A 27,992-nucleotide genomic window follows, 5' to 3' on the forward strand; every position below is an offset into this window, starting at 1 on the left:
ATCCCAGGAAGATGTATCAATGCCAATGTTAGAGATGCCGTTCAAACACTCTGTGATGACATCGTGCATCTTTTTCATGTTGAATGCATCTGGTTGTTGTATGACAGGAAGATTCAACATAGTGTTCATGTAAGCAGTAAATTGCAAGCGGCGATTGTCGTAACGCTGAGTCAATATTTCCCAGCAGGACTTGTAGTTCTCGGCGCTGATGGTAAGATGCTGCACCAAGCGTTCCGCTTCACCCCGAAGTTTGGTTTTGAGATGTTGCATTTTCTGCGCGTTGTTGATCACTGGATTCTTATGTATGGTTTCTAAGAACAAATCCTTGAAAGAAATCCATTGAACATAGTTACCTGAGAATTCTGGTAGCTCGATCTTTGGTGCTGACTTCTGATAGTGAGCCGTCGACCAAATTTTCGAATTTAGTTTGTTCTTGAGTTCATCGTACTTCTGTTCAACGTCCGCAAACATCTTGTAGTACTGTTCATTCGATCCTTTCAATAGAAAGTCTATCTCCCAGTGAAGTTTATCGATTGGTTCCCACTTTGATTTCAAAGTACTTAAATGGTCATTTAATTCCCATTGTTCTGAAATAGACACCTTGTTAGTTTTGGTTATGGTACGGTGTATGGCGTTGAAATTACATTCTTGTTTGTTCAGTAAAAGTTGTAATTTGTTATCTGCCTCCTCCACAGATAGGTCATCAGAGGTGCCTGTTAAGTCAAACTGAACCCTCTGTTTTTGTTCCTGCAATTCCACTAACCTGTTAGTTATGTCCGTCTTAGTTGCCAAATACATCTCTTTCGTTCTGTTGTAAACATCGTCGTTGAAGTAGTTGATGTTCTTATCTTCTAGTTCTAGCACCAACATAGCATGTCTGCTATCGAAATCCGTCCATTGATTGTCTAGCGAAGATAGTCTTTTGTTGAGGTAATCTACCGTTTTCCTAGTTGAGGCATCCTTGCGATAGTTAACACACAAGGTTTTGATATTGTCGAAGCATGTTGACTGGAGCTCTAGTTTGTCCATCTTCACACTTCCAATAGTTAAAGTTGTTGTTGAAGTTGACCGGTCTCAGCACGTAGTTTACTGCGTCCGGTAGTTGTTGAACTACGAAGAACACTGAGTTGTTTTCAGTTGTCCAAAGCAGTTACAAGTTGACTGCGTAGTGTGTCCACAGTCTCTGTGCTCTAGTGCTCTCTCTACAGTATATGCGCCTTCTCAATACAACTGGGGATTCTCGCTTCTGAGAGGCCAGCTGCACCGATTCGCTACCGTATTAAGAGACATCCGGCTCGAAGGACCAAAAAATGTACGGTTAGGTACAATTTGCTGATTGTAGAATGGTTGATGGTTGTTGTTAAGTTGGTTGAGTGCAAAGAGAAGAAATCACTGAAGTTAGTTTATTACGTAAATATAAAAATACACAAAGTTTATAGTTGGCGACTCCTTACTCTATCGTTGCTAAAATTGCACTAAGTTATTTATAATAAACAGTTATAATTATTGTTATGAAATAAAAGAACGTGACGCATCTGCTGCATCAGCAAACGCATGACGTACATGTACAGTTGAAGACTGTACAATGGCATACTCTCTAATTCATTTTTTTTACACCTTCATACGAAAAAAATGCTTTAAAAATTGTTCAGGCGCTGTTATGAAAACGTCGTTCATAGAACTACTAATGGACTATTTTATTAAATTGTTTTTTGTTTGATAGAGTATACCTCACAGGTGGTCCCATAATCATCAGGTCAGGATCTGATGATGGAAACCCTGAGAAATTCAGGGCAACTTTTGAAAGTTGTAGGCATGCGCAGAATAAAAACTTGACTATAAGGTGTATGTCTTATAACAATATGCAACAGTGAAGATTTGGAGCTGACCTGATGATGGAAACGAAAGAAGGTCGAGGGAACTCGACAACTGAATATGTAAACTACCTCGTGTTTGGGCTTGTATTATTTGTATTGAATAGAACTTTACAACAGTGAAGGTTTGGAGCTGATCCGATGATGGAGACCAGAGAAGGGCGAGGGAACTCGACAACTGAATATGTGAATTATATTATGTTAGAAATACTATATTATGTGTGTGTAACTCATGCTATGTATAGATAATTCGCTACCTATAAAATGTCATTCTATAAACTTAGCAGAGGAGTGCCATGACATCATACAAAATCATACATTTAAAACTTTAACACTAAATATTCGAAGTTTAAATCGCAATTTTAACTCCTTCTTACTAGTTTTAAACAGACTTAATGTAGACTTTGACGCTATAATTCTGACAGAGTGCTGGCTAGAAAATTCTCCAACAGTTCCACATATCCAGGGCTATAATTCTTTCCATACAACTAATCACGGGAACAAAGCTGGTGGGGTAGTGGTCTATGTTTTGAATATTTGGTCCCCTCTGGTCCATGAACCTTTAATTGACGATGCTGACTGTATTTTTCTGAGCATTCCAAAGGTCATTAACATCATGGGTGTTTACAGATCTCCGTCTTTTAAGAGTACTGACAATTTTATTAACTCTTTACAAAGAATAATAACCACACTTAAAATAAAACCTTGCACCATTTTTACAGGCGATATAAATATTAACATCAATAACGCGACCTCTAATGATGTCTCAACTTATCTCTGTACGCTTGCTGAACTAGGTCTAAAACCAGCTGTAAACCTCCCAACGAGAGGGGGTTCTTGTATTGATCACGTCTTCTATGCTGGTGAAGTAGATGTGGAAACTATAATTTGTTCTTCAACCATAACTGATCATAATTTAATTATTACTGGCATGTCTGGATCAATCGTAAAACCGGTCCCCCGACCTAGGTATAGATTACGTATTGATTACAACTCTATTTCAGATGAACTGAATAATATTGATTGGTCATCTTTAAATAATGTTTCCAATGTTAATGAACAAGTGGACATTTTTATTGGTGTTGTAAAGGGTGTATTAGACAAAAACTCCCAAAGTATGCGTCTGTCTAGATCAAGGATCATATTAAAGCCCTGGATGACACAAGGTTTACTAAAATGTTCTCTAGTAAAAGACAAACTTCACCTGGAAACTAAAAAATATCCCTTAAATGATATTAAATCTATAATTTATACTAGATATCGGAATTTTTACACTACTTTAATACGGAAAGTTAGGATTCAGTATCAATCTAACCTACTTGAAAAACACAAAGACAATCCTCGTGAACTTTGGAATACTATCAACGACATCACACACCGGAAAGCCTCCACAAAGTCCCATAACCTTGAACTAACAACCATTAAGAGCTGTCCCAATGAATCAGTTAATATATGTAATGACTTTTTTGCTTCGGTAGGTGAATCATTTGCTAATAAAATATTATTGGAATTAGATACCACACAAATTGAACTTGCTCATAAAATAGATACTTGTAATTCTCCTTCTTCCTCTTTCTTTTTTGAACCAACTGACAGTGACGAGATCAACAGCATCATTCTCAGTCTAAAATCTAATACTGCACCGGGTCTCGATGGCTTATCAGTTCAGTACATAAAAGCTATTAAGGATCACGTTACTAGTCCCCTTGCTGCTATTATAAATAATAGTTTAACTACTGGTACAGTCCCAGATGCCTGGAAATCAGCAGCAGTTGTACCGATTCATAAAGGTGGTGAAACTAATAGTCCCAATAACTTTAGACCAATTTCTTTATTGCCAGTATTTTCAAAGATATTAGAAAGAGTGGTCAATAAACGTTTAGTGAAGTATCTTGAATCCAATAATATTTTATCACCAAATCAATTTGGATTCAGGTCAAAACGCTCAACCGAGGATGCAGTAAAGTTACTCACCCATAATATTGTGCATAATCTAGACAATGGCAGGGCATGCATTGGTGTTTTCCTAGACCTTGCAAAAGCCTTTGACACCGTGTCAATTCCAATCCTACTGCGACGACTGGAAAGCATCGGTGTCAGAGGTATTGCTCTTGATTGGTTCCAAAGCTATCTCACTGGAAGACAGCAATGTTTAAAAGTAGATTCATGGGTTAGTTCCTCCAGAGGACTGTCCTTTGGTGTTCCGCAGGGCAGTGTTCTTGGTCCTACTTTATTTTTAATTTATTTGAACAATCTTGCCTCGTTAACATTGCGAAATGCTGAAATTATTTGCTATGCCGATGATACCGCTATAATATTCCATGAAGCTAATTGGAGTGAATGTTTTAGAAGCGCGGAATACGGAATGACAAAAGTCTTTGAGTGGCTCTCTGATAATCTACTGACGTTAAACACTGCGAAAACGAAATACGTATGTTTTCATAAAACCGCGGTTTCATCTCCCTTGGTCACAACTGATATCAAGATTCATGAGCGTACTTGTAATAATCCACCTAATGTTAACTCCTGTAATTGTAACTTCATTCAACGAACTCATACCATCAAATATTTAGGCGTCAATATCGACGAAAAACTTACATTTAGTGATCACACAGCAGCTCTATCAGCTAGGGTCAGAAAGTTGATATATGTTATGAAACAAATAAGAGACGTAGCAAACCCAGATCTTGCAAAATATATTTATATTGCTCTTTGCCAATCGATTGTAACGTATTGTATTAATACCTGGGGGGGTGTTGCTGCGTCACACTTAATCTCATTGGAAAGAGCTCAGCGGTCCGTGCTAAAGGTTATGTTAAAAAAGCCTTTAAGGTATTCCACAGCACTTATTTACAATGAAACGAACTTATTAAGTATTCGCCGCCTTTACATAAAAGCTGCTATCTGTCTTACACATAAACAAATATTAAAATCTGAATCTTACAACAAACTGCTGACAAATAGAATATTTAGAATCCCGGTACCCACAGTTAATACTTCCTTTGCACAAAGATTCTCAAATTTTTTGTTTCCCTATTTATACAACAAAATCTGTAAAATCTGTAAATTTAAAGACGACACGGCGCGCGTAATTCAATCAAAGGTTACAAAATATTTAAATGATTTAACATATAACGAAGTAGAACAGCTACTAAAACCCACACGGTAAGAGGATGTAAATTTTTTGCACATTATACACACACACACACACCCTCAAACTTACACACCTCGCACACAAACACACACATTGTCTGTTTGTTATAATTACTTTTAGTCTTGTACTTGTATTTTGATCTCACTAGTCCTTAAGGAAACTGTATTGTTGATAGCCGCGGTACAGGCTTTGCCTAGTGCGGTTGTCATTGTAAATTATTACTGTATACTCTGGAATGCCTAATAAAGATTTATTATTTATTATTATTGTATGTCTCTACCAGACCTCGGGACTATAGAGTCCCGGATTTTTGGGAGGCGAACGTGGGGCCGAAGCCAACACGCTGAAGCCCTTTTGAGACAACTTTAATGAAATGGTGACACAAAACCGACGATTATCCCTGTATACACTATAGAAATGTACCCAAGGACAATCCCCGGTTCTGTGCTAAACTATTGCTAACTATGGATGAAAACTACTTGGGCTATTGTGATGGGATGCTAGTGGACTAGGAATGGGGAAACTACGGGAACTATGGCACCTGCCGATAACAATGTAATAAATACACGTAAAAATGGCAGGTGGAGACTCGCCAACTCACTTACTGGGCCCCCGGGAATCAGTCGCTAAATCGCAACAAGGGGGCAACAGGTACATGAGCGGCTGAAGGGTGAGGATACCTCGGCGGACTTTAAACGCAGATCACGCGCTCCCTGTGGGTCCAGCATCACCGGCCCACTCGCCACTTACCACGAGGCACCTACCCTCCGAGTGGGCTGTTAACCCTGCTCTAGCGACTCCACTCTGACCGGCCGATGAAGGCAAGCCAAGAGGCGGGAGACCTATCCCCCGTCATGCTTCACTCCGGCAGGCCGGAGATGGGGGACAGTATACTCTCCCTGGAGCACTCGGATATATAGCCCCGCGGGGTCGCTACTCCCCGTCATCCGCCTGAGATGCCCTGCGGGGCTTATTTATTATTATTATTATGTATAATCATATTTTTTTATACATTAGGGTGATCAAATAGGGTAACACAAATGAACAGGAGTGAAACCAGTTTGATCCGGTGAGTATGTACAGGTATGTAGTAGTGTCACCTGCACGAAGTCGTCGAAGTGCGCGTGCAGCCGGCGCCAGCGCGCGGCCAGCGCGTCGCCGCCCGCCGCCGCGCCGCCCGCGAAGCTCTCCTCCTCGCCCGACCCGCCGCCCACGTCCACTGAAACGCATTGCAGGCACACATGTGGGGGATGTTTGATGACTACTAGACAGTGAAGCTGATCTAATTGTAAAGACGACAGAGATTTAAAGATTGTAAAGTCATCATCTTCCGAGCCTTTTTCCCAATTATGTTGGGGTCAACTTCCAGTCCAACCGGATGCAGCTGAATACCAGTATATACCTACATAATACCCTGTGTATGATAACTGCTAAATAGTGAAGGTGACCGGATGAGTATAGTACCGGAAGAGTCAAAGATACTCTTCCTTATGTACATGTAACATTTGAAAGGTTGTCTTACCTAATGATCCTCCGTCGGTGGTGGCCGCGGTGTCGCCCACGCTGCCGGCCAGGTCTGCGAGCTCGCGGCGCAGCGCCTGCACGGCGTCGGGCGCGTCGCCTGCCTCCACCTGGTCGCCGGCGGTGTCCGCGGGAGGCAGCCGCGCCAGGCCGGCGGCGCCGCGGCGCAGGTCGGCCAGCACGGCGGCCACGTGCTCCATGTCGCGGCGCACGAGCGCGGCCTCGCGCGCGATGCTCTCGAGCTGATGCGCGCGGTTGCGGTGCAGCGCCGCCAGGAACTCGTACAGCAGGCGGTGGTGCGAGGCCGCGCACTCCGCCTCCAGCAGTCGCTTGCGCCGCGTCAGCAGCTCCAGCATGGCGTCCACGTCGGCCAGCGGCAGGCGCCGCGCCTCGGCCGCCACCAGCGCCCGCACGCAGGCGCGGGGCGCCGGCGCGGGCGAGGCGCGGGCCCGCACGCGCCGCCGCGCCACCAGCTCGTTCAGCAGGAAGTTGGGGAAGATGTGCTCGCGGGACGCCAGCGCCGCGCCGCACTTGGGGCAGCGCCGGTGCAGCTCCACCGCCTTGCTGATGCAGGCATAGCAGAAGGAGTGTCCGCAGCGCGTGACGTAGGCCTCGTCGATGAGCTCGAAGCACACGGGGCACAGCAGGTCGCAGTCCTTGTCCTCCAGCGAGCCGCCCAGGCCGCCCAGCGCGCCGCCCAGCCCGCCCGCCGCCGCGCTGCCGCCCGCCGCCGAGCCCGACATGCTCGCCTCTCTGCGCAGGACACGCGCGTCATACATACACTCTACACTACCACGCCAGTGGAATGCATTACACGCTAAATATAAACGTGACAAGTCATTTCTACCTTGTGCTAAATCATTTCCTGTTTACTACCAAAATATATTATTTCATTTCCAATTTAGTTGATAGTGAAAATATTTCACACTTTCTTGATAGGTATATTATAAGGTTAATAAAAACAACACATTTAGTATGTTTTAGCAAAGTGTCTGTAATATAATAAAAGTTTTAGCCTAGTGCAGTTTTAGCCTAGTGCAGTTTCCTCATTAAACAAAAATAAAAGTTTCCCCTCCAATACTACTGAACTGATTTGATAAATGTTTTCACTGTTGTAGAGCTACACTATTCCCGAGCAACATAGGCTACAAGGTATGGCAAGAAGTTAGTTATCGGGATGCAAGCGAAACCACGGGCAAACTGTGGGTATTGTTGAAGATTCACGTTCTACATGAACAACAATTTACAATCAACAGGTGGCTTGTTTGCAGCTGAATGGACAACTACAAGTGTGCCAGGTTCCTCACTATCCTAACTGATGACTTCTTGAGTAATATGCCTGAATTAATGGACTACGGATGTTTTTGAAACCATATTTGTTAATTACTTTAGAATCAGGAAATGGTTATATGGCACTTTTTTCTAGTGCACAACAGCGCCTGCCCCTGGAGGGGAATAATTGAGGGATTATTTTTATAGTTTTTAGGGTTTTATTATTAGTGGAAGACTACTCATATGTCATTAAATGTGTTATTTGATGTTCCTTGACACTTACTCATTTGAAATACATTTGAATTAATCTTGACACATTTATACATACCAAATGTAATACCCACTATGTTTTAAAAAGAGTAACCATGGAGTTTCTTGCTCGTTCTTCTCCATAGGAAGCTACTTTTGGAATGGGCAACTAGAATCAACCACATATTAGCACAAGTATGAACTATAATCCCACAGTGATCGCATTTACCTACAGATTGTCAGTTTTTGTGGTTTTGACTCCAAAACAGTCTTATATACTATGTTAATCAACTGGAATTATCAAACAGAGTGCATCGGGTGCACAGCCGGCTGTCTTTTCTAGAAAGTTGTAGCAATATGTGATATTGAGATACCATAGAAAATTCCAGAAGGAAGACTGAAGAAACGGAATATTTGTGTAGATACAGCGAAATTAGACAGTCTTATGTTGTTAGCAGTAATACAGTAAAGTTCAATGACTATGAAACATTAGAACTTGAGCAATTCTGTGCAGCAGACTTAGAACTCTGCACACTGCCTAACACTCTACATAGAGTATGTTTTCTAACTGATTGCCCACCAGTACCCTTGGTGTGAGCATTCAGTAACACGGGTGCTACGCCGGACAGCGAGCGATTAGTGCGCCACAGTGAGCAGGACGCCAGGACTCGCGTATTTATAGCCAACAATCGATACGCACTGACCATAACACGCACAATTAAACACCGGTGACCTACATACTACAGAGGCGGTAACACCTACATATTATTGTTGAGAGCGGCCAGCACGATGACCGGAGACACATGCTAGGGCACCGTGGCCGCCCGCCGCCTGTGCGCGCTGCTCGGGCCTCAGCCTCGGCACCGACACCGCCCCGGCTCACCAGCGGGAAAGTCCTCCACCGCTCTACTTGTTCACTTGCACAACTGTTTACACTTAATGTTTCACACACAAAACATGCCTCAACACCAAACCCCATCGTTTGTAATTACGATTTTATGCATTTTACTACGATTTTTAACAACACTCGCGTATCAGTCCACTTTGACGTTTGGCACTTTAAAATTGCCAGCAAAAATATTTAAATTGGGTCAGTCCCTGGACGACCCGGGGTCAAGGACTTTTAATTGAGGCCACGTTAAAGGTCACGCCCTTTTCTTCAGATAAATTTTAATTCGTGGTATTTTTACAAAGAACAATCATTTTGATTGATTTGAAATACAATTCTTGCTGCCTAAAGCCACATGTTATTAAATAAATAGTAAAAAAATGCTTCTTACTGGTAGCGCCATCTAGTAACATTTTGCATAAACACTCTGGAACCTGTTGGACCGACACACAGATTCACTACGAACTGCTTGACTGACAGTCAAAACGCCATTTTGCTATTATTACAGAAGGTTGCATTATCTGTTCGTCAACAATGTAAAGTGAAATGTTTGCTCGAATTTTATAGTGAATGTAATGTGAAGTTAAGATTTAACCCTTGAAATAAAAACTAGGGTTATGGAGGAGTCCAACGAGGAGCACAGGGTCATTCCCGGTACGTGTGGTGCTTAGAAATTAATAGTCGAAAATGTGAGTGTCTATTGTGCGAGGTCGTGTAATGTTAGCTTTCCCGATTTCAGAACTCTACTTTCTGATAGCGAAATTCCTGTCGGGCGGACCCCTGAAGGAGACTGCAAAGGTAAATTGACTCGGAATATGTCCAAATGTTTATCCTGTACCGATTAGCCAAGTAATTGTGGTCGTTTCTGTTGCAGACTCTGCTAAAAGAGCTCGAGAGTATAGAGGTAGGTTTGAGCTTTTCCTAGTGCCGGGTTTGAGCTTATATTGTTGTTTTGGTCGCGAACGCACGTGGCTGCGGCTGTCAAACCGCTGAAACTTGGCTGAAAAGTTTTAGTAATGTTCGCGGCACTTGCAGGTGCTGCCCCGGCGACTCGACTGGGAGGGACGCGAGCACGCCCAGTCTTACGATGAACTGGTGAGTTTAGCGGAATATTGCGCTCAAACTTTGTTTATTTACGTTTTGTAGACACTTTATCGAATAGGAATACACGAATTTGTGATAAAACGACAAAATTTCCTAAATTGTAATATGTACCAAAATGACCGTGAAAATACGGTGGAATATCGTGAAAAATATTTTTGTGGTGTTTCAGTGATAAAATTAATGTTTTTAGCTAATTTGCGAAAAAATTGTTATATCATGCACTTTCGAGAAGGAGCCGTGTCGTAATTAGTAGTGTTTCTATCTCTTTTCTTCACATGGTATAGCGGTTTGTACGCATGTGCCGTCTCGTTTCGACGCTCGACTGCAGCAGTCGCGGGCTGTGATTGGCCGGCGCGCTGCCGACAGCAGCCGATCATGCCCGAGTCGCGTGTGACGCACGATGGCGCCATATTTTGATGTATTCGTACGACTCGTTATCGTAATGCATCGCGTTAGTTGATTGATGACAGAAACTATGTTTATTATCAACACAAATTAATGATTCAAGATACACTTCAATCATGTTATTTTTACGTACTTCTGCGTGTGTGACACAAAGTCACATACCTACAACACATTTCCATTAGTTAATTGATGTAATATGTGTACATGAAATAAAACAAGTTGGGGAAAGTTGTTGGTAGTTTATTTAGATATTCATAATTACTTGCCCACCCCAACATACCCAACAACCCAACCCCAACATAGTTGGGAAAAAGGCTCGGAGGATAGCTGTTTGATAAACCATCATGATTGTATGATACTACATATAGATTTTCAAAACCAATTTTAAAATTGTTGAAATGTTAGCAATGATTTGGGAAGAACAGTTTTACAACAATTTTTCAGAGTAATGGCTGAATGCATATACGACAAAACTAATTATATTTTAAACATGACACACAATATCATTACATTAACGTTTATTTAAGGAAAACTACAGTGATTATTATTTCAATGGTTTCCAATAGCGTGAGCAGGTAGGAAGAAAGGCTAATTATCTAGTGTGTCTGAAGTTTGTATATTTATTCATACAGAAAATCAATAGCTTCTTCATAAACTTTTGCAATATATTACAATAATATTGTGGTATTAGAGTATGTGAGCGTGACTGGGCGAGTGTGTGGTCGCAGGCGGCGCAGCACGCGGACGTGGGGTGGCGGCGGCTGGCGACGGTGTGCGCGCGGGCGCTGGCGCTGGCGCAGCGCGCGCCCGACGAGCTGCCGGAGCGGCTGGCGGCGCGGCTGTCGCTGCTGTCCGAGTCGCTGGTGCGCCCGCGCCCGCTCTACGCCTCGCACAAGCCCGACCACTCGCTCGTGCGCCGCCTGGTGGCGCGCGAGCTGGGCGCGGGCGCGGCGGCGCGCGCCGGCGGCCGCGGCGGCCCCGCGCTGTTCCCCGCGCGCATGCTGGCCGGCCTGCAGCTGCAGCGCCGCACGCTGGGCCACCTGTCCGCCGTGTACTGCGTGGTGTTCGACTGCTCGGGCCGCTACGTGATGACGGGCGCGGACGACATGCTGGTGAAGGTGTGGAGCGCGGCGGACGGGCGGCTGCTGGCCACGCTGCGCGGCGTGGGCGCGGAGGTGACGGACGTGTGCGTGTCGGCGGACGGCGCGCTGCTGGCGGCGGGCTCGGTGGACCGGCTGGTGCGCGTGTGGTGCCTGGCGTCGGGCGAGCCGCGCGCCGTGCTGGCGGCGCACGCGGGCACCATCACGTCGGTGCACTGGGCGCCGCCCGCGCGCCGCGACGTGCGCTGGCTGGCCAGCACCAGCACCGACTGCTCCGTGGCCTTCTGGACGTGCTCGCCCGAGGGCCACTTCCTGTCGCAGCCGGTGCAGTACGTGGAGCGCATGCGGCCCGGCGTGTGCCACATGATCTGCGCCGCGTGGTCGGCGGGCGGCGCCTTCCTGGCGGCCGGCAGCGCCGACCACCACGTGCGCATCTACACGGTGGAGCACGAGCCGGGCGGGCCCAAGCGCGTGCTGGAGACGCCGGTGCACGACGACGCCGTGGACAGCATCGCCTGGGCGCACCGCGGCCTGCGCTTCGTGTCGGGCAGCAAGGACGGCAGCGCCGCCCTCTGGACGCTGCACGCCACCCAGTGGCGCCACGTGCTGCTGCAGCCCAAGTCCACCACGCAGGACGGCAAGCGCCTCAAGGTGAGCGCGAGTGTGTGTGTGTGACATGTAGCGCAAGCAGACGAGAGCGAGTCAATATACACACGTGCTCGTTGCAGATGACGATGGTGTGCTGGGACTGCAGCGACGCGTTCGTGCTGACGGCCGCGTCGGACAACACGATCCGCGTGTGGTGCGCGCGGACGGGCGCGGCGGTGCGGATCCTCCGCGCGCACCGCGACGAGGCCTACGTGCTGGAGGCGCACCCCTTCCTCGCCGGCGTGTTCCTGTCGGCCGGACACGACGGACAGCTGCTCGTGTGGGACGCCCGGGCGCCCGAGCCGCTCGCCGCCTTCCACAACCGCATCGACGGCCACGGCGACGGCGCCATCTTCGACGCCAAGTGGGGCGGCGGCGCCAGCGTGGCGGCCACCGACTCGCACGGCCACCTCCTCCTGCTCGGGCTGGGGCGAGGACACCGGCTGTTCGCGCAGCTGCCGCCGGAGCTGTTCTTCCACACGGACTACCGGCCGGTGGTGGTGGACGCGCTGGGCGGCGCGCACGACGAGCAGACGGACACGCCGCCGCACCTGCTGCCGCCGCCCTTCCTCGTGGACGTGGAGGGCGCCCCGCACGCGCCCGAGTACCAGCGCCTCGTGCCGGGCCGCGAGAACCTCGCGCTGGCGCAGCTGATCCCGGCGGCCGAGGCGCCGCGCTCGCGCATCGACGCGATGATCGAGGCGCTGGCGGTGGCCGGGGGCCGCTCGCCGCGCGGCGTGTGGCGCGGGGAGGGCGTGCGCTACACGGCGGGCAGCTGGCAGCGCGGCGACCCGCGCGACGTGCCCAGCTGCACGCGCCCGCTCGTGCCGCCGCTCGCGCCCGCCGCCTGCGACCACATACACAAAGCATGGTCAGAACTTATTATTATACTCCTATAACTGCATAACTCTCTATCCTGAAACTGTGCACCATTAGATCCATATTGTGATTATTTTATAAAATGCAACACCTTGTAATATTAACTAATAAAGAACTTGAGTATTTGAGAAATTGAAAACATATACATAACTAACCTTAATTATAATAAAAAAAATACTACTTTTTCTATTTATTTTCATACAAGCCGTTTTCCCGCGGTTTCACCCGCGTCCCGTGGTAACTACTGCCCGTACCGGGATAAAATATAGCCTATGTTACTCGTGGATAATGTAGCTTTCGAATGGTGAAAGAATTTTAAAAAACGGTCCAGTAGTTTTTGAGCCTATTCATTACAACCAAACAAACAAACAAAGTTTTCCTTTTATAATATTAGTATAGATAATCATTAATATTTTTGACTGTTGTGGTGTATAAATAAGTTATTTTGTTCTTTTTATGTTTATGTAAAAATTCAACAGCCAACGGGACCATCATTTACTCAATAATTGTAACATTTGCATGGTCAGCGCGGAACTGAACGCCCTCGAACAGAGCTGGTACCGGCGCGAGATGCGCCGCCGGCCGCTGATGATCAGCACGGCGGCGGAGGGCGCGGGGGGCCCGCGGCGGCGCGCGGGGCGGCGGCGGGCCCCCGCGCGGGCCCCCGCGCGCCGCCCGCGCCCCGAGGAGCCGCCCGAGCCGCCCTCCGCCTCCTGCAGCGACACCAGCGACGAGTGGGTGCAGCGCCGCCCGCGCCGCGCCCGCGAGCCCGCCTCCTCGCTCGACCTCACCGACACAGACACCAGGTATATACTATATCTATGTGTATACAGTCCTGATCCATCCTAATGAAAGGTCCGCCCACACAGCGATACATCACCGAGCAGTATTTTTCTCTCGTAGGGAAATACTGGCATTAACTGTCAAAATCGCACGAAATAATTTCTCTGCTCGGATCTGCTGGAAGAGATTTCATTAGAAATAAGCAGTACCTGCCTGTACCTTTGTACTATTTTCTGTTACTTCTACTTCTTTCATGTGTTTTCTGTGTACATAAATGGTTAAATAAATAAAAATAATTTCAAGAGTAAAGAGCTTTGGTAATAAAGTCGACGATCGGTGCAGTTTATTTTGGCACAAATCTCCAATAAAAACATTTCGGTAAATTATCGCTGTGCAGACAAGGCCTTAACCTCAATAAAAACAAATGACTCCTGAACCCCTTATATTCCTATCAAGTGTTACTGTTGAACCATCCTGAGCCCTTACACTGCCACACTCCTCTACCTTTATGTTCCTATCAAGTGTTACTGTTGAACCATCCTAAGCCCTTACACTGCCACACTCCTCTACCTTTATATTCCTATCAAGTGTTACTGTTGAACCATCCTGAGCCCTTACACTGCCACACTCCTCTACCTTTATATTCCTGTCAAGTGTTACTGTTGAACCATCCTGAGCCCTTACACTGCCACACTCCTCTACCTTTATATTCCTATCAAGTGTTACTGTTGAACCATCCTAAGCCCTTACACTGCCACACTCCTCTACCTTTATATTCCTATCAAGTGTTACTGTTGAACCATCCTGAGCCCTTACACTGCCACACTCCTCTACCTTTATGTTCCTATCAAGTGTTACTGTTGAACCATCCTGAGCCCTTACACTGCCACACTCCTCTACCTTTATGTTCCTATCAAGTGTTACTGTTGAACCATCCTGAGCCCTTACACTGCCACACTCCTCTACCTTTATGTTCCTATCAAGTGTTACTGTTGAACCATCCTGAGCCCTTACACTGCCACACTCCTCTACCTTTATGTTCCTATCAAGTGTTACTGTTGAACCATCCTGAGCCCTTACACTGCCACACTCCTCTACCTTTATGTTCCTATCAAGTGTTACTGTTGAACCATCCTGAGCCCTTACACTGCCACACTCCTCTACCCAGACCCAGACTAACATTCCTTTACCTTTATATTTATACAACATCATTTATAATAATTTAAAATATTTCTGGCAACATCTAAACAAATCTGTATTAATAACATTGCCATTACTAAAAAAAAATAATTTGCTTCCTCACATGTAAAATATCTGTCCATCTATTGGTAATGGGACATGGATAAAGCGTTACCTTCTTGCTGCGGATTGCAATACCCGATCTATCCATCCTTTTACGATTACAGTTTTGATTGTATTTGTTTGACATGAATGGGCTCCGAAACGAATTGACCGATCAAAAATTATTGCTCTTCTGGAAAGCTACACTCTACCCAAGTAAAATAGGACCGTTTAGAAAAAAATAACTGTTGAAAACACACTCTTCCCAAATAAGATATATATATGTAGTTATCGGCACGAATTTTGAGCTCTGATCTGCGCAGAAGTGATTTATTAGCAAAGAACCAATCCCGAGTGACGGTTATGACGCGATGCACTGCGGGCCAATCACCGCTTTAGCCCGCCCCCGCGCCTCACTTCATACCACAAAAGGGACCCAATAAATTACTTCTGCGCAGGTGTAGGTCAGAGCTCAAGATTCGTGCCGATAACTATAGGCTGTATTATGTGTGTATGCTACACGCGAGTGAATTCGCGGGAAAACGGCTAATAATTTATATCAAGCTTATGTCAAAATTAATGATTGTGATCTCCAATCTTCAAACATCGGTTGGATCGGTTATTGCATCGGGCAGGGCAGCATTGCATGTACTATTATAATATCGTGTGTGAATACTAATGGTGTTGTGGTTTGTCGCAGCTCGCATAACTCGCATAACTCGCATAACTCCGCCAGTAAGAGCGACAGGTTGGTTCACTCACACACACACACGCGCACACATACACACACTGTGCTCACTAACTCAGCATTGTGCAAAATACCTCTTTCGACAAAATATTTCTTGTTAATTTTCCATTTCATGAAGCTTTTTAACATTGTATAAACTTAATAAGCTGCATGGTACTTGTAATGTGCGCAACATCTCGATTTGTGCACAATACTGTACGCTATTGTCAAGGAACTTCAATATTGTGCACCCCCCGGTGCAAAACTGTCACTTTTGCGATAATTACTTAAACATTTATGAATATTCATTTATTATTTATTTTTTAACTTTATTTCTAACTATTTAAATGATTTTTATTTCGAAGTGCTATTAATAAAAGTATTGGGGATGTAGGTAGATGTGGAGGTAAAACCTAGCGAAAAAATCGTAACTTTATAATAAATTCTTACATTTACCAACTCATGTCGGTAAATCTTAGGTTTTACTGGAAAATCTTAGGATTTACGATAGTTCGGGTTTTTACAGTAAGACATACATAGCATCACACGACACAGTACACTCCCCCCTATTGCCTCCTCACGTGACTATGTGCTGCAGCTCGTCGTCGTCGTCGCAGTACTCGGACTGGCAGGCGGGCGCGGAGCTGGCGCCGCCAGCCAGGGCCAGGCGACGGCCGCTGCCCACCAACCGGTCAGTATAGCGCTCATATTATATTGTGACCCAGTTCTGTCATTTACGTATCAGCCTTTTTATCGTCCCACTGCTGGGTATAGACCACCTCACACACGGAGAAGGATTGAGCATTAACGTACGAGTCACTCCCATACCACACTCGCTCCGGTGTAAGTCAAGGCTCAGTAGTCGGCCCTCTACTTTTCATATTGATGATAAACGACCTCCCGGATGTGTTTGCGAATGTCAAATCCCTCTCATATGCTGATGACATAAAATCCGAGGTCGATTGCCAAGCCCTGCAATCGGACATTGATGCCGTACACAAGTGGAGTTTAGAAAATAAAATGGAGTTCAATAAATCAAAATGCTACGTGATGTCTTTCGGGCGAATGCGGCGACCAGTTAACTTTCTATACAAACTGGATGGAGAAGTCATCACAAGAACTGATTCCATGAAAGACCTGGGAGTTATGTTCGACCGAAAGCTCACTTTTCACGACCACATCTCATCTACGGCTAAGGAGTCTTACAGGCGCCTTGGCTTTGTCTTAAGGAACTGTCGGGACTTCTACAACCCCCACGTAATCAAGCTCGTTTTTGGGGCATTGGTCCGAAGCAAGCTTGAGTCTAGTGCGTGCGTATGGAACCCGTTTAAGAAGCAGTATATATTAGCTCTAGAGAAAGTGCAAAAAGCATTCCTCAGGTACCTTTACAAGCACTCGTACGGATTTTATCCTCATTTGTATCCCACTAAATTCCTGTTGGGCTGCTTAAATTTCAACTCCCTAGAAGTAAGACGGTCGCGCGATCAGATGACAGTAGTAGTCAAAATTCTTAGATCTAATGAAATATGCAACCTATTCGTCCCGGACAATTATCGTCGTGGCAGAAGACATCGCTTACTAGATGTCCCAAGTTCCCGTACTGTGGCACATTCCAAGTCGCCTTTTCCTCGAACGACAGCCGCCATTAATGCTCTCCTGAACTCAAACACAGATCTTGATGTGTTTGCGGATGAGTGGAAGGTGATAATGTCAGCATGTTTGAATTTTTGTGAGAAGGATGCATGACTAAGTTAAAATTAGTTATAAGCTAAATAGTGTAATTGGCTTTGGCCGTTCTATTTAAATATAAATAAATAAATTAATCGCCAGTTCACCGCGCTTGCTCAATGCAGGTTGCTGATTTCAGACTTTATAGTCCATGTTTCTTCGAGATGTTTTCCTTCACCTTTTTATCAGCCATTGGTGCCCAAGATATACTTAGGAAGTACATATAAACTTAGAAAAGTTGCATTGGTACTTGCCTGACCTGGAGTCGAACCCAGTCACTCATACATGACAGGTTGTTTACCCACTAGGCCACTATTAACCATTAAAAATGTTGAGTGTCAAAAATGCTAGCAATGTTGATGATTTGAATGTCATAGTTATCCATTACGTGAGATTATAATTGTGTAAATGTGAATCGTAACTGTTTCACTTATACTTTCTGCGTAGGCCAAGCGCGGTGACTACGAAACGAGCGGAGAGAGCGGCGGCGGGGGCTGGCACGGGGGCGGAGGCGGGGGCTGCTGGCGACGAGGCGGGGGCGGAGGCCGGCGGCGCCTCGGCTGCGGCGGACGCGGCGGCCGAGCTGCCGGACGCGTACCGGCCGGGCGAGTGGATCACGGCCGTGTCGCCGCGCAAGGCGCCCTACCACCCGCAGATGGGCGACGAGTGCCTCTACTTCCGACTGGTACGCACGGACACCTACATAGTCTCCAAATAGCTGTCTTTGTAATATCAAATATACATCTTTTGTCAGAAAATAGGAAAAGACCACTAAGAAAGGAATATACCAACAACTTGTGTGTTCATGAGAATAAGACAGCTTTGTATAAGAAAAGTGTTCTAGGTATGTGCCCGATTATATTTAACAAAATACCAGATAGTATTAAAAATGAACACATGACAATCTATGAATCTCTGAATTCATAAATGATAAAATATACATCTTATACAATCCAATTTAATTCTATCCCAAATGTTCTTATTTTTGGCATGCCAAAGTTAAGGTAGAATGTACAAGAAGGATCTCGTATTTCTGTAACATCCACATTTATATTGTACAGCTACTATACTCTATCCACGGAAGCAAGAGCTAAAAGGTAAACAAAGAATGACACTTTTTCAAGATGGCGGTATAACCCGACCGATGACAAAATCACAGATACTGCGAACATTTTACACAAAAATGTGACGTTTTGTCATCGGTCGGGTTATACCGCCATCTTGAAAAAGTATCATTCTTTGTTTACCTTTTAGCTCTTGCTTCCGTGGATAGAGTATAGCTATGTTTATCTTACTCACGCCACGTGTTGTCGTCCCTCACTGTATACTGTACCGTGCGTGTACTCGCCCGCAGGGACACCAGCGCTACTTCGAGGCGGTGGCGGAGAAGGACGTGTACAAGGTGACCGCGCGCGACAAGCCCTGGGAGCGCACCCACGTCTACGTGAGTGTCATACCGAGTGTGTCACTGAGTGTTTCTGTGACGTGTGTGTGACGTGTCTGTGTCCCGGCAGGAGTGCGAGCTGGTGCGCGTGGTGGGCATCAAGTACGTGATCAAGCCGCCGCGCGTGGCGTGCCTGCGCCTGTCCTGTGCGCTGGGGACCGGGCGGACGCTGACGGTGCGCTACCACGACATGGCCGACGTCATCGACTTCCTGGTGCTGCGGCAGCAGTACGACGCGGCCGTGGCGCGGCGCTGGGGGCCCGGCGACCGCTTCCGCTGCATGATCGACGACTGCTGGTGGACGGGGCAGGTGCTGGAGAGCGCGGCGGGCTCGGGCGCCGACACGGGCGCGGCGGCGGGGCTGGCGGGCGAGGCGGCCCAGCGCTGGGCGGCGGCGGCGGCGGCGCAGTTCCTGTCGCTGCGCGTGCGCTGGGACAACAACGAGGTGGAGCGCCTGTCGCCCTGGGACCTGGAGCCCATCGACCCGCAGCGCCTGCCCGCGCAGCCCGGCGGCGCCGTGCCCGTGCTGCCGCACGAGCTGGACGCCGTGCTGTACCGCGCCGAGCCCGCCGAGTGGCCGCCGCACGGGGACCGCGCCGCGGCGTGTAGAGCCATCGCGCAGCACATCGGCGCGGTGATGTCGCTGGCGGCGGCGGAGGCGTTCGTGGCGCCGGTGGACCTGCAGCAGTACCCCGCCTACGCGCGCGTCGTGCCCTACCCGGTGGACCTGGCCACTATCCGCGCGCGGTGCGACAACTTGTTCTACCGGCGAGCGGCCGCGGCGCAGTTCGACGTGCGGTACCTGGCGAGCAACGCGGAGCAGTTCAACGAGGCGCACAGCAGCATCGTGCGGGCGGCGCGGCTGGTGTCGGAGCTGCTGCTGCGCTGCATCGCGGACTGGCGCCAGCTGGACGTGCTGGCCGCCTACCGCGCGCTGCAGGCGCAGTACACCAGCGACGACGACGACGACCAAGCATGGAGGCCCCAAGCTGCCAGGGTCAGTACCAACATGATATTGTACATTATTAACACGCTTATATTAGCTTCAATTGTAACTATATATGTAAGATCTTGAAAAGTAAAATTATTCAATCCCCGGTCTTCGATTAGGATGGTTTCGCACACGCGCTGAGTTCTAATGACCATACATGAGTAGCTAAAAACATGATTACAAATCCAATATGGCGGCATCCCCTAGATGGCCGACTGGTTGTTTGAAATTCATCTTCACGATATGGACATCAAATGAAAAGGTTTATTGTCAAAAATATGAACCTATTAGATAGTAACATGACCGAAATCAAACATGATGGTCGTCTGTATGGTGTAAAAAAATGAAAATAAAGAAAGCGTGGATCGTTTATGTAATCTTTACTCTATTTTGGACAAAACTGTTTTAAATTATAATTTTGTACTTGCATGTTAAAACGGTTACATTAATTTAAATGAAGATTAAGTTCGTCAAAATTAGCAAACGTCAGTGTCGATCGACAATGTCATGAACATTCCCCCTCCCCTCAGGTCCTGGCCGAGCTGCTGGCGTCAGCGGACGCGGAGCCGTTCCGCTCGCCGGTGCAGGCCCGCGAGGCGCCCGACTACTGGCGCGTGGTGGCGCGGCCGCTGGACCTCGGCACCGTGCGCGCCAGCCTGCTCGCCGGCGAGTACGCCACGGCCGAGCACTTCGCTAGCGATGTGAGGCGGGTGTTCGCTAACAGCAGGCTGTACAATACTAATAAGAGGAGTCGGGTCAGTAATGTATTGTTATCTGTAGATATGTAGCGCTCACAACTACACTATGTACGTACATATATGTCCGCGACACTGATAACGTAGCAACGTTTAATGATTTAGTACTAACAGTTCGCGCATACAACAAGTGTGCCTCATACAGCACTTCGGCTAGGCTGAGACGAAGAAACAAGCATGCAAAGCGAGTATCTGCTTCGGACGTTCGCTTTCGGAGCTTCCTAGATGCTCAATATAATAAGTGTGATGACAGAAATACAAAATAATTAGTCTGTCTTTTAGAGTACCACAAAAAATATAAGACACGTATTTTTTGTTTCAACAAAAAATTTAATCTATACTAATATTATAAAGCTGAAGAGTTTGTTTGTTTGAACGCGCTAATCTCAGGAACTACTGGTCCGATTCTCTTTCGGTGCTAGATAGCCCATTTATCGAGGAAGGCTTTCGGTGCTACTTTTTATCCGGGTTCGTGCAGAGGTTCCCCCGGGCTGTGGGTTAAACCGCTGGTATTTACATAAAGATATGTCGTCACAAAGATAAAGAATGGGGGCTTTTGACGTGTTGTAAATTTTGTACTCAAAAGGGACTTAACCTAAAATTTGTAATTAATTGTATTTTTGTTGTTAGGAGTTACTATTATTGTGTTATGTACAGATCTACTCGATGACAGTCCGCCTGTCCGCGCTGTTCGAGGCGCTGTGGGCGCGCGTGTCGCCGCCCGCGCCGCGGCGGACGAGGAGACACAAGCGACAACAGATCAATGGTAAATATTCAAATAATTACATAAATACTAAAATAAAACCGACTTATAAAAAAAATTAGAAAAGGAATATAAAAACTTTTGCGTGTATCTGCCTAGAAGTCGATGATTTGTTAAATGGTGCATTGCTAAATGATATATTATTTTGCCACCGAATTTTAGAGTAATTCAGTGTAGTTTTTGTTTTACTTTTGCATACATTAGTGAACATATACAACAAATAAGTAACACAACATTTATCACATGGTGTAAAATACAGTTTTAATACATTTTCTCTGTCCCTATATCCCTGTGTATGCTTAAATCTTTAAAACTATGCAACATATATTTTGATGCGGTGTCTTTAAGAGTGATTGAAGAGGAAGGTTGATCAGCATTGCATTCGTGCAAAACCGGGGCGGATCGCTAGTAGAACTAATAGTTTGTTATTTTGAAGCTTCAAATAAATACAATAAACATTACAGGCACTGCCACAAACGGCGTATCTCGTTCAGCATCAGGCTCCGAGTCCAACAGCTCGGAGTCAGAGACCCTCGCCGCCACCTCGCGCCGCGTGCACGCGCGCCTCGCCGCCGACACGCCGCCCCGCGCGGCTCGCTCCGCGCGCTCTACGCGGTCCGCGCGGTCTGCACGGTCCGCGCGGACGGTGCGCGCGGACAGGACGCGGGCGCCCAGAGACTCGTGGGACAGTGACGCGCCGCTGCATGTGCATAGGAAAGGTACGGTGCATTTTCATTTCATACTTTTTCTTAGATTTTGTTTTCTTATTATTTTATTTTTTCTTAATTTTTGCTTTATTGAAATAGTGTCAATTTACAAAACAATATATGTGTCATTTGATAAACAAAAAAGATTTAATAATTACCATTTAAATTTCAAAATTCTTCGTGAATTAGTTTTTGCATATTTTTTACGTCATTAACAGCCTAGAATAATTTGTCAAAATGTCAATGTGTCAACACAAGCGCATATTTTATATTGACTCAATTGCAACACTGTTATATGTATACATAACATACTCTACAACGACACGTGCCCGCCTGCTCCAGGTAAGGGCGTGGGCAAGAAGAGCAAGAGCAGCAGCGCGAGTGCTGAGCCGCTGCCCTCCACCAGCAGAGAGCCCGACGGTAACTATAGCATAACGATCTTACTATTATTTCTTACTATTGTTAATAAAAATTGCATTTGTATATCATAGATAACGCACGTAGCGTACGACGAATAAAAATAAATAAATAATAATTTTCCTATTCACCAGCTTAAAATTTGTTTTCAAACGAGAGCGTCCTTAAACTTATTTCCGTTTAGTCCAAATTGATAAATATTTCCAAAAAGTATTTTGACCTGGTATAAGTGGTACTCACTACTGTCAGGAATATTGGGGTGCCCGGAAGACTGGGTTGACAGTCGCCCCTTGTAAAGCGCTGGTATTCAGCGTTAGACTGGAAGCCGTTCTCAACATAATTGGGAAAAAGGCTCGGAGGGTGATGATGTTGATAAGTGCACTACTGACCTTTGTGTGACTTCCAGCAGAGGTGGAGGGTAACGGCGCGTCGTCATGGTCGTCATCGTCGTCGGAGTCGCACATCCGCGTGGTGGAGGAGGAGCTGCGCGACGACGAGGTGGAGCTCACGTACGACAGCGACCGGCCGGCTCCCCGCCGCAAGCGAGCCCGCCCGCACTCCGACTCCTCCGCCGCCGCGCCCAAGCGCAACCGCGAGCGCTTCTCCTCCAGCTCGTCCTCCAGCGAGCCCGACTCCGACTCCGCGGCCAGCGCGCGGCGCTACTCCTCCGACCGCTCCTACCGCCCGCGCTACTCCTCCGACGAGGACGCGCCGCTGCAGCAGTACCGCGCCCGCGCCGCCGGCAGCCTGCGAGCCCGGGGGCTGCGGCGCTACAACGAGGACAGCGAGGAGGACTCCGTGGCCGCCATCAGCAAGCGCCTGCAGCACCACCACCACGCGCGCACGCACCACGCGCACGTCGCGCGGCGGCGCCGGCACCACGCCGAGCAGGTGAGCAGCTCACGAACTGGTGCAAGCTAGCGGGGGCTGCGGCGCTACAACGAGGACAGCGAGGAGGACTCCGTGGCCGCCATCAGCAAGCGCCTGCAGCACCACCACCACGCGCGCACGCACCACGCGCACGTCGCGCGGCGGCGCCGGCACCACGCCGAGCAGGTGAGCAGCTCACGAACTGGTGCAAGCTAGCGGGGGCTGCGGCGCTACAACGAGGACAGCGAGGAGGACTCCGTGGCCGCCATCAGCAAGCGCCTGCAGCACCACCACCACGCGCGCACGCACCACGCGCACGTCGCGCGGCGGCGCCGGCACCACGCCGAGCAGGTGAGCAGCTCACGAACTGGTGCAAGCTAGCGGGGGCTGCGGCGCTACAACGAGGACAGCGAGGAGGACTCCGTGGCCGCCATCAGCAAGCGCCTGCAGCACCACCACCACGCGCGCACGCACCACGCGCACGTCGCGCGGCGGCGCCGGCACCACGCCGAGCAGGTGAGCAGCTCACGAACTGGTGCAAGCTAGCGCGCGCTGCGGGTTGTTCGAAACAGATACCGCGGCCCTGGTACTTGAAAGGCCTACGACGGAACACGACGGTGTTTAGTCAGTCTGAGTCTGACACTCCCTCACCGCTGCTCACCCACAGCGTGAGGTCCAAGGGAATCCGCACTCCGCTCAGTTAAAGACACCTCGCGCGAATTATCGCGGCGCTGGTACATAAAAAGCTCCAGAATTAACATGATGAGTTCAGATCAGTAAGAGTCTGACATTCCCTCACGCTGTTAACTTCTAACTAGATTTAACATGATGAGTTCAGATCAGTAAGAGTCTGACATTCCCTCACGCTGTTAACTTCTAACTAGATTTAACATGATGAGTTCAGATCAGTAAGAGTCTGACATTCCCTCACGCTGTTAACTTCTAACTAGATTTAACATGATGAGTTCAGATCAGTAAGAGTCTGACGTTCCCTCACGCTGTTAACTTCTAACTAGATTTCTCATAAAAAAGCACACTCGCCATGACCCTTGCAGTAACATTCTTGTTTTACTTACTTATTTTCTACACAGTGTTATAGTATTGTCTATATTTCTGTGTTTTTGTTGTTATTTTATATGATTATACATTCTCTCTTTTACACGTTTTCCGTATTTATTGTCCGCGTTCCCCGAGCTAATATTGTCTGTCTGTGCACAGAGCCTGGCGGCGGAGGGCGGCGCGCACACGAGCGACCACAACTACTACAACGGACACGCGCATGCGCCCAGGCATCACCCACGGGAGCATCACAGCAGGAACGGTACATATATACTTTGATTACACATTTGTTATACTTATAAAAAGTGAAGTAGAAAAAACTTATTTGGAAATACTGATTTTGATATTTTAACATGTAATGTAGTAAGTTGTAAAACATTGCAATTGAACATTTTGTTTTATGTTCCTATACATTGAATACATTTAGTAAATGTGTATTCCCGATCGTCCCACTGAACTCGTTAACAATTCTTGCGTCATCAATGAAATATGGGAGATGATCAGTTTATAAGAATACGAGGGAATAGAATAACATAACTGTCGAGTTGAAACTTGTACTAATAAGCTAACGTACCAAACTGTAGGAGATATCACAGAGTCGTGACCACTTGCAGGCAGCGCGGCGGACGCGGCCGGCCCCGCGCCCGGCGTGTCGGGAGTGTCGGGCACGTCGGGCACAGCGGGCGAGGCGGGTGCTGTGTCCATCTCGTCACGCGGCCGAGTACGCAAGCTGACTGCCAAGGCACGCGGCCTGCTGCGGGAATGAGCCCGGCGAGGGCGGCGCCGCTCTCCCGCCAACTAGGGGCACTGTGTGTCCAGCAGTGACCAGTGCTGTGCCAGGCCCTTACAGTGACCAATGTGACGCGTAGTGGACTAATAGTGAACAAGTGCAGTGCGGTACACTAACAGTGACAAAATATGCAACTCGTGATATTATACATAGTGTTCTATACGTGTGATGTTATCAACGAAACATAATAAAATGCCGAATTTAATAACTATGGGGATAAAACTGTGGTAGTAATTAATAAGTGTACAAATTTGTGGAAACCGCAAGTTAACATTGATCAATCACTTATTCAAGTAATTTGTAGGTTTTAACAGACAATTTGAAATGACCGCTCAATATTTAATAATAGACATGTGTAGGAAGTCAATAGTGTTGTAAATACGTTGATGACTGATACCCCAGGCACATACGCGTGTGATATATCGATAGACTAGCGGCGCACTTGTGATATTAGTGTATCGAGTGTAGCTGTGTGCACGCCGCCTAATACTTACTCTACTGTAGTATACAATATACTGGGCTAACCTATTGGCTTTGAGCTGAAACTAAAGTCTATAGGTAATGTAGGGGCTGTACCTGAGTTCATTCTCAACCGTGATCTAATGATAATAATTTTATAGAATGTGCCATCATTAACTATTTCATATTGTTTATTCAACATACAAATCATGTATGTTTGACAATTAAATGTATGTCATTGCTTCTAAATGACTATAGTTTTGGCTCAAAGTCTTATAATGAGATAACACAAGCGAAGTGAGCTCTATGAGCATCATGTATGCATTGAGCTCGGTACGATGACACTCGCGCAGATTTCATAAATACTGTAGTCAGCTGTAACCAGCTGTTCCGAGAGCAATCTCAAGTCTTGCAAGTGTGCTGTAGCTAAGAACAAGTTAGTTAAGCAATGTGAAATAATATGTACATATAGATGTAGGGCCGTACTTAACGCACAGGTGTACGTAGGTACAGAACTAATTTGGTACAGGGCGCTCGGATAATACAGCTGTATCTAGTTACACTAGAAATTGTGAATTTTCTTTAAAACATGAAATAATGGTTTGTTAATGGTAAATACCATGTTTTAGCTCCATAGTTCAATAAACAGCTGTCTTCCTATGAAGTGAACTGATGCAAAGCAGTGTTTTGAAGTCACTGGTAGCTAACTTCAGAGTGTCAAAGTTATTTGAAGGCAACTGTACTGCAAGGTGTATGTGTCGAGTTTCTCGATACTATTTTTGTATATTCTGTTGATTTTAATAAAATGGAACTGTTCAAGTGCTCTGTACCGAACATCAAGTGTTCAGTTAATAACTAGTTTGTAAGTATTAGCTGAATTTAATATTGTGTATTTGTGAAGGCATATTTGCAATCTGTCCTGTTGTGTACATCTGATATAAACTGTACATATATCATGTATGTGTGTGTCTGTTCACAATACCTAGGGTAAGGGTGACTGACAAGATAATGCATACAGTATAATTTAATCAATGATGGAGGGTTTATGTATGTGTTAGTTTTCTGTGTAATTCACTCTCCAAGCAATTCAGTGTGCAGTGGAATGTACAGTTTGATGCACTCATTCAACACGTCATCAACATGTCGTCAACATGGCGTACGATCACGTGATACTCGTACTGGTTATGTATTGTAGTATGCATTGTTTATTAAATATTGCAAACTTTCTATATGTATTACTGTGTTCCTACATAAAGAAACAACATATTGTTAAAACTACGCAATTTAAATAATAATAATTGATGGATACCAAAATAATTGGTTTATGATGCCATCCTCTATGAATATGAAATGATGCAATTACATCAAATTATATTTCCAATACAAGTTACTATGAGATATCAACGAAGCTACGGCCAGTAGTATGTACATCCCAAGTAGCATTTTGTTCCATTTAAGAGTACACATTTAGTTCCAAGGTGAACTTAAAGCATTACTACAGTTCACTCGCAGGCCCGCCGTAAGCGGGCGTGCAGCGCGTGCACAGCACGCGGGCGGCACGTCCTAGGGGGCGGCAAATCTAGCGAGTTATCACGTAATATTTAAAAAATACAATATCTTTTTACTAATGATTTGATTTCAATATTTCCGAACTCAGCAATAGCGCTAAGAATATTACTTATACTGCCGGTTTCAGTTAGGTACATCTGTTGAAAGGACATTTTCAAAATTAAAGATTCTTAAAAACGATTTAAGATCAACCAGTGGCGTAGCGTGGGGCAAATGCTATTTAGGGGGCGGCAAAATTAAACCAATAAAATTTCGGAAAAAGCCGCCCTAGCTTTGGTCGTCTCCTATCAATTTTGACTGTTTCACCCTTTGCATCCCCAAAAAAATTCGCGCTCGCTGCGCTCGCGGCTCCATATCAGATATCGCATTTTATCTTTGTTTAATTGTTGAGGCATTCAATTCCGAATAAACATTTTTCGCGCACGTCCGTTATGGCTTTTTATGATATGTTTACTTCATGAAAACTCTAAGGAAAAAATCGCGCTCGCTTCGCTCGCGGCTCTTGCACTTCACTTCTGTGCATATCTTACTTTTTGACTTTGCTTTGTTAATTT

General features: G+C 46.6%; 2 protein-coding genes across 2 annotated transcripts in view; one reads left to right on the forward strand and one right to left on the reverse strand.

Annotated features, from left to right (window-relative positions):
• Positions 1-9,281, reverse strand: part of LOC124644327 (E3 ubiquitin-protein ligase COP1-like) — a 29,599-nt gene extending 20,318 nt beyond the window's left edge. The window contains exons 1-3 of the mRNA XM_047183628.1: positions 8,833-9,281; positions 6,551-7,302; positions 6,129-6,247 (exon numbers count right to left, since the gene is read on the reverse strand). Coding sequence (XP_047039584.1) covers positions 6,129-6,247; positions 6,551-7,292 — 861 coding nt within the window. The 5' untranslated portion in view covers positions 7,293-7,302; positions 8,833-9,281. The remainder of the gene's footprint in view (positions 1-6,128; positions 6,248-6,550; positions 7,303-8,832) is intronic.
• Positions 9,282-9,446: 165 nt separating this feature from the next.
• LOC124643917 (bromodomain and WD repeat-containing protein 3) lies at positions 9,447-27,094 on the forward strand. Its single transcript, XM_047183042.1, has 19 exons — positions 9,447-9,613; positions 9,699-9,757; positions 9,834-9,863; positions 9,995-10,054; positions 11,197-12,219; positions 12,297-13,087; positions 13,623-13,901; positions 15,692-15,907; positions 16,485-16,577; positions 18,062-18,299; positions 18,969-19,058; positions 19,129-20,055; positions 20,580-20,804; positions 21,462-21,570; positions 22,032-22,286; positions 22,617-22,694; positions 23,098-23,582; positions 24,780-24,882; positions 25,235-27,094. Exons 1-19 carry the CDS (start codon positions 9,577-9,579, stop codon positions 25,384-25,386), a joined length of 5,250 nt encoding a protein of 1,749 aa, XP_047038998.1. The 5' UTR covers positions 9,447-9,576; the 3' UTR covers positions 25,387-27,094.
• The last annotated feature ends 898 nt before the right edge of the window (positions 27,095-27,992 follow it).

The sequence above is a fragment of the Helicoverpa zea genome, chromosome 29 (genome assembly GCF_022581195.2).
Source record: "Helicoverpa zea isolate HzStark_Cry1AcR chromosome 29, ilHelZeax1.1, whole genome shotgun sequence".
Taxonomy (NCBI): Eukaryota; Metazoa; Arthropoda; class Insecta; order Lepidoptera; family Noctuidae; genus Helicoverpa; species Helicoverpa zea.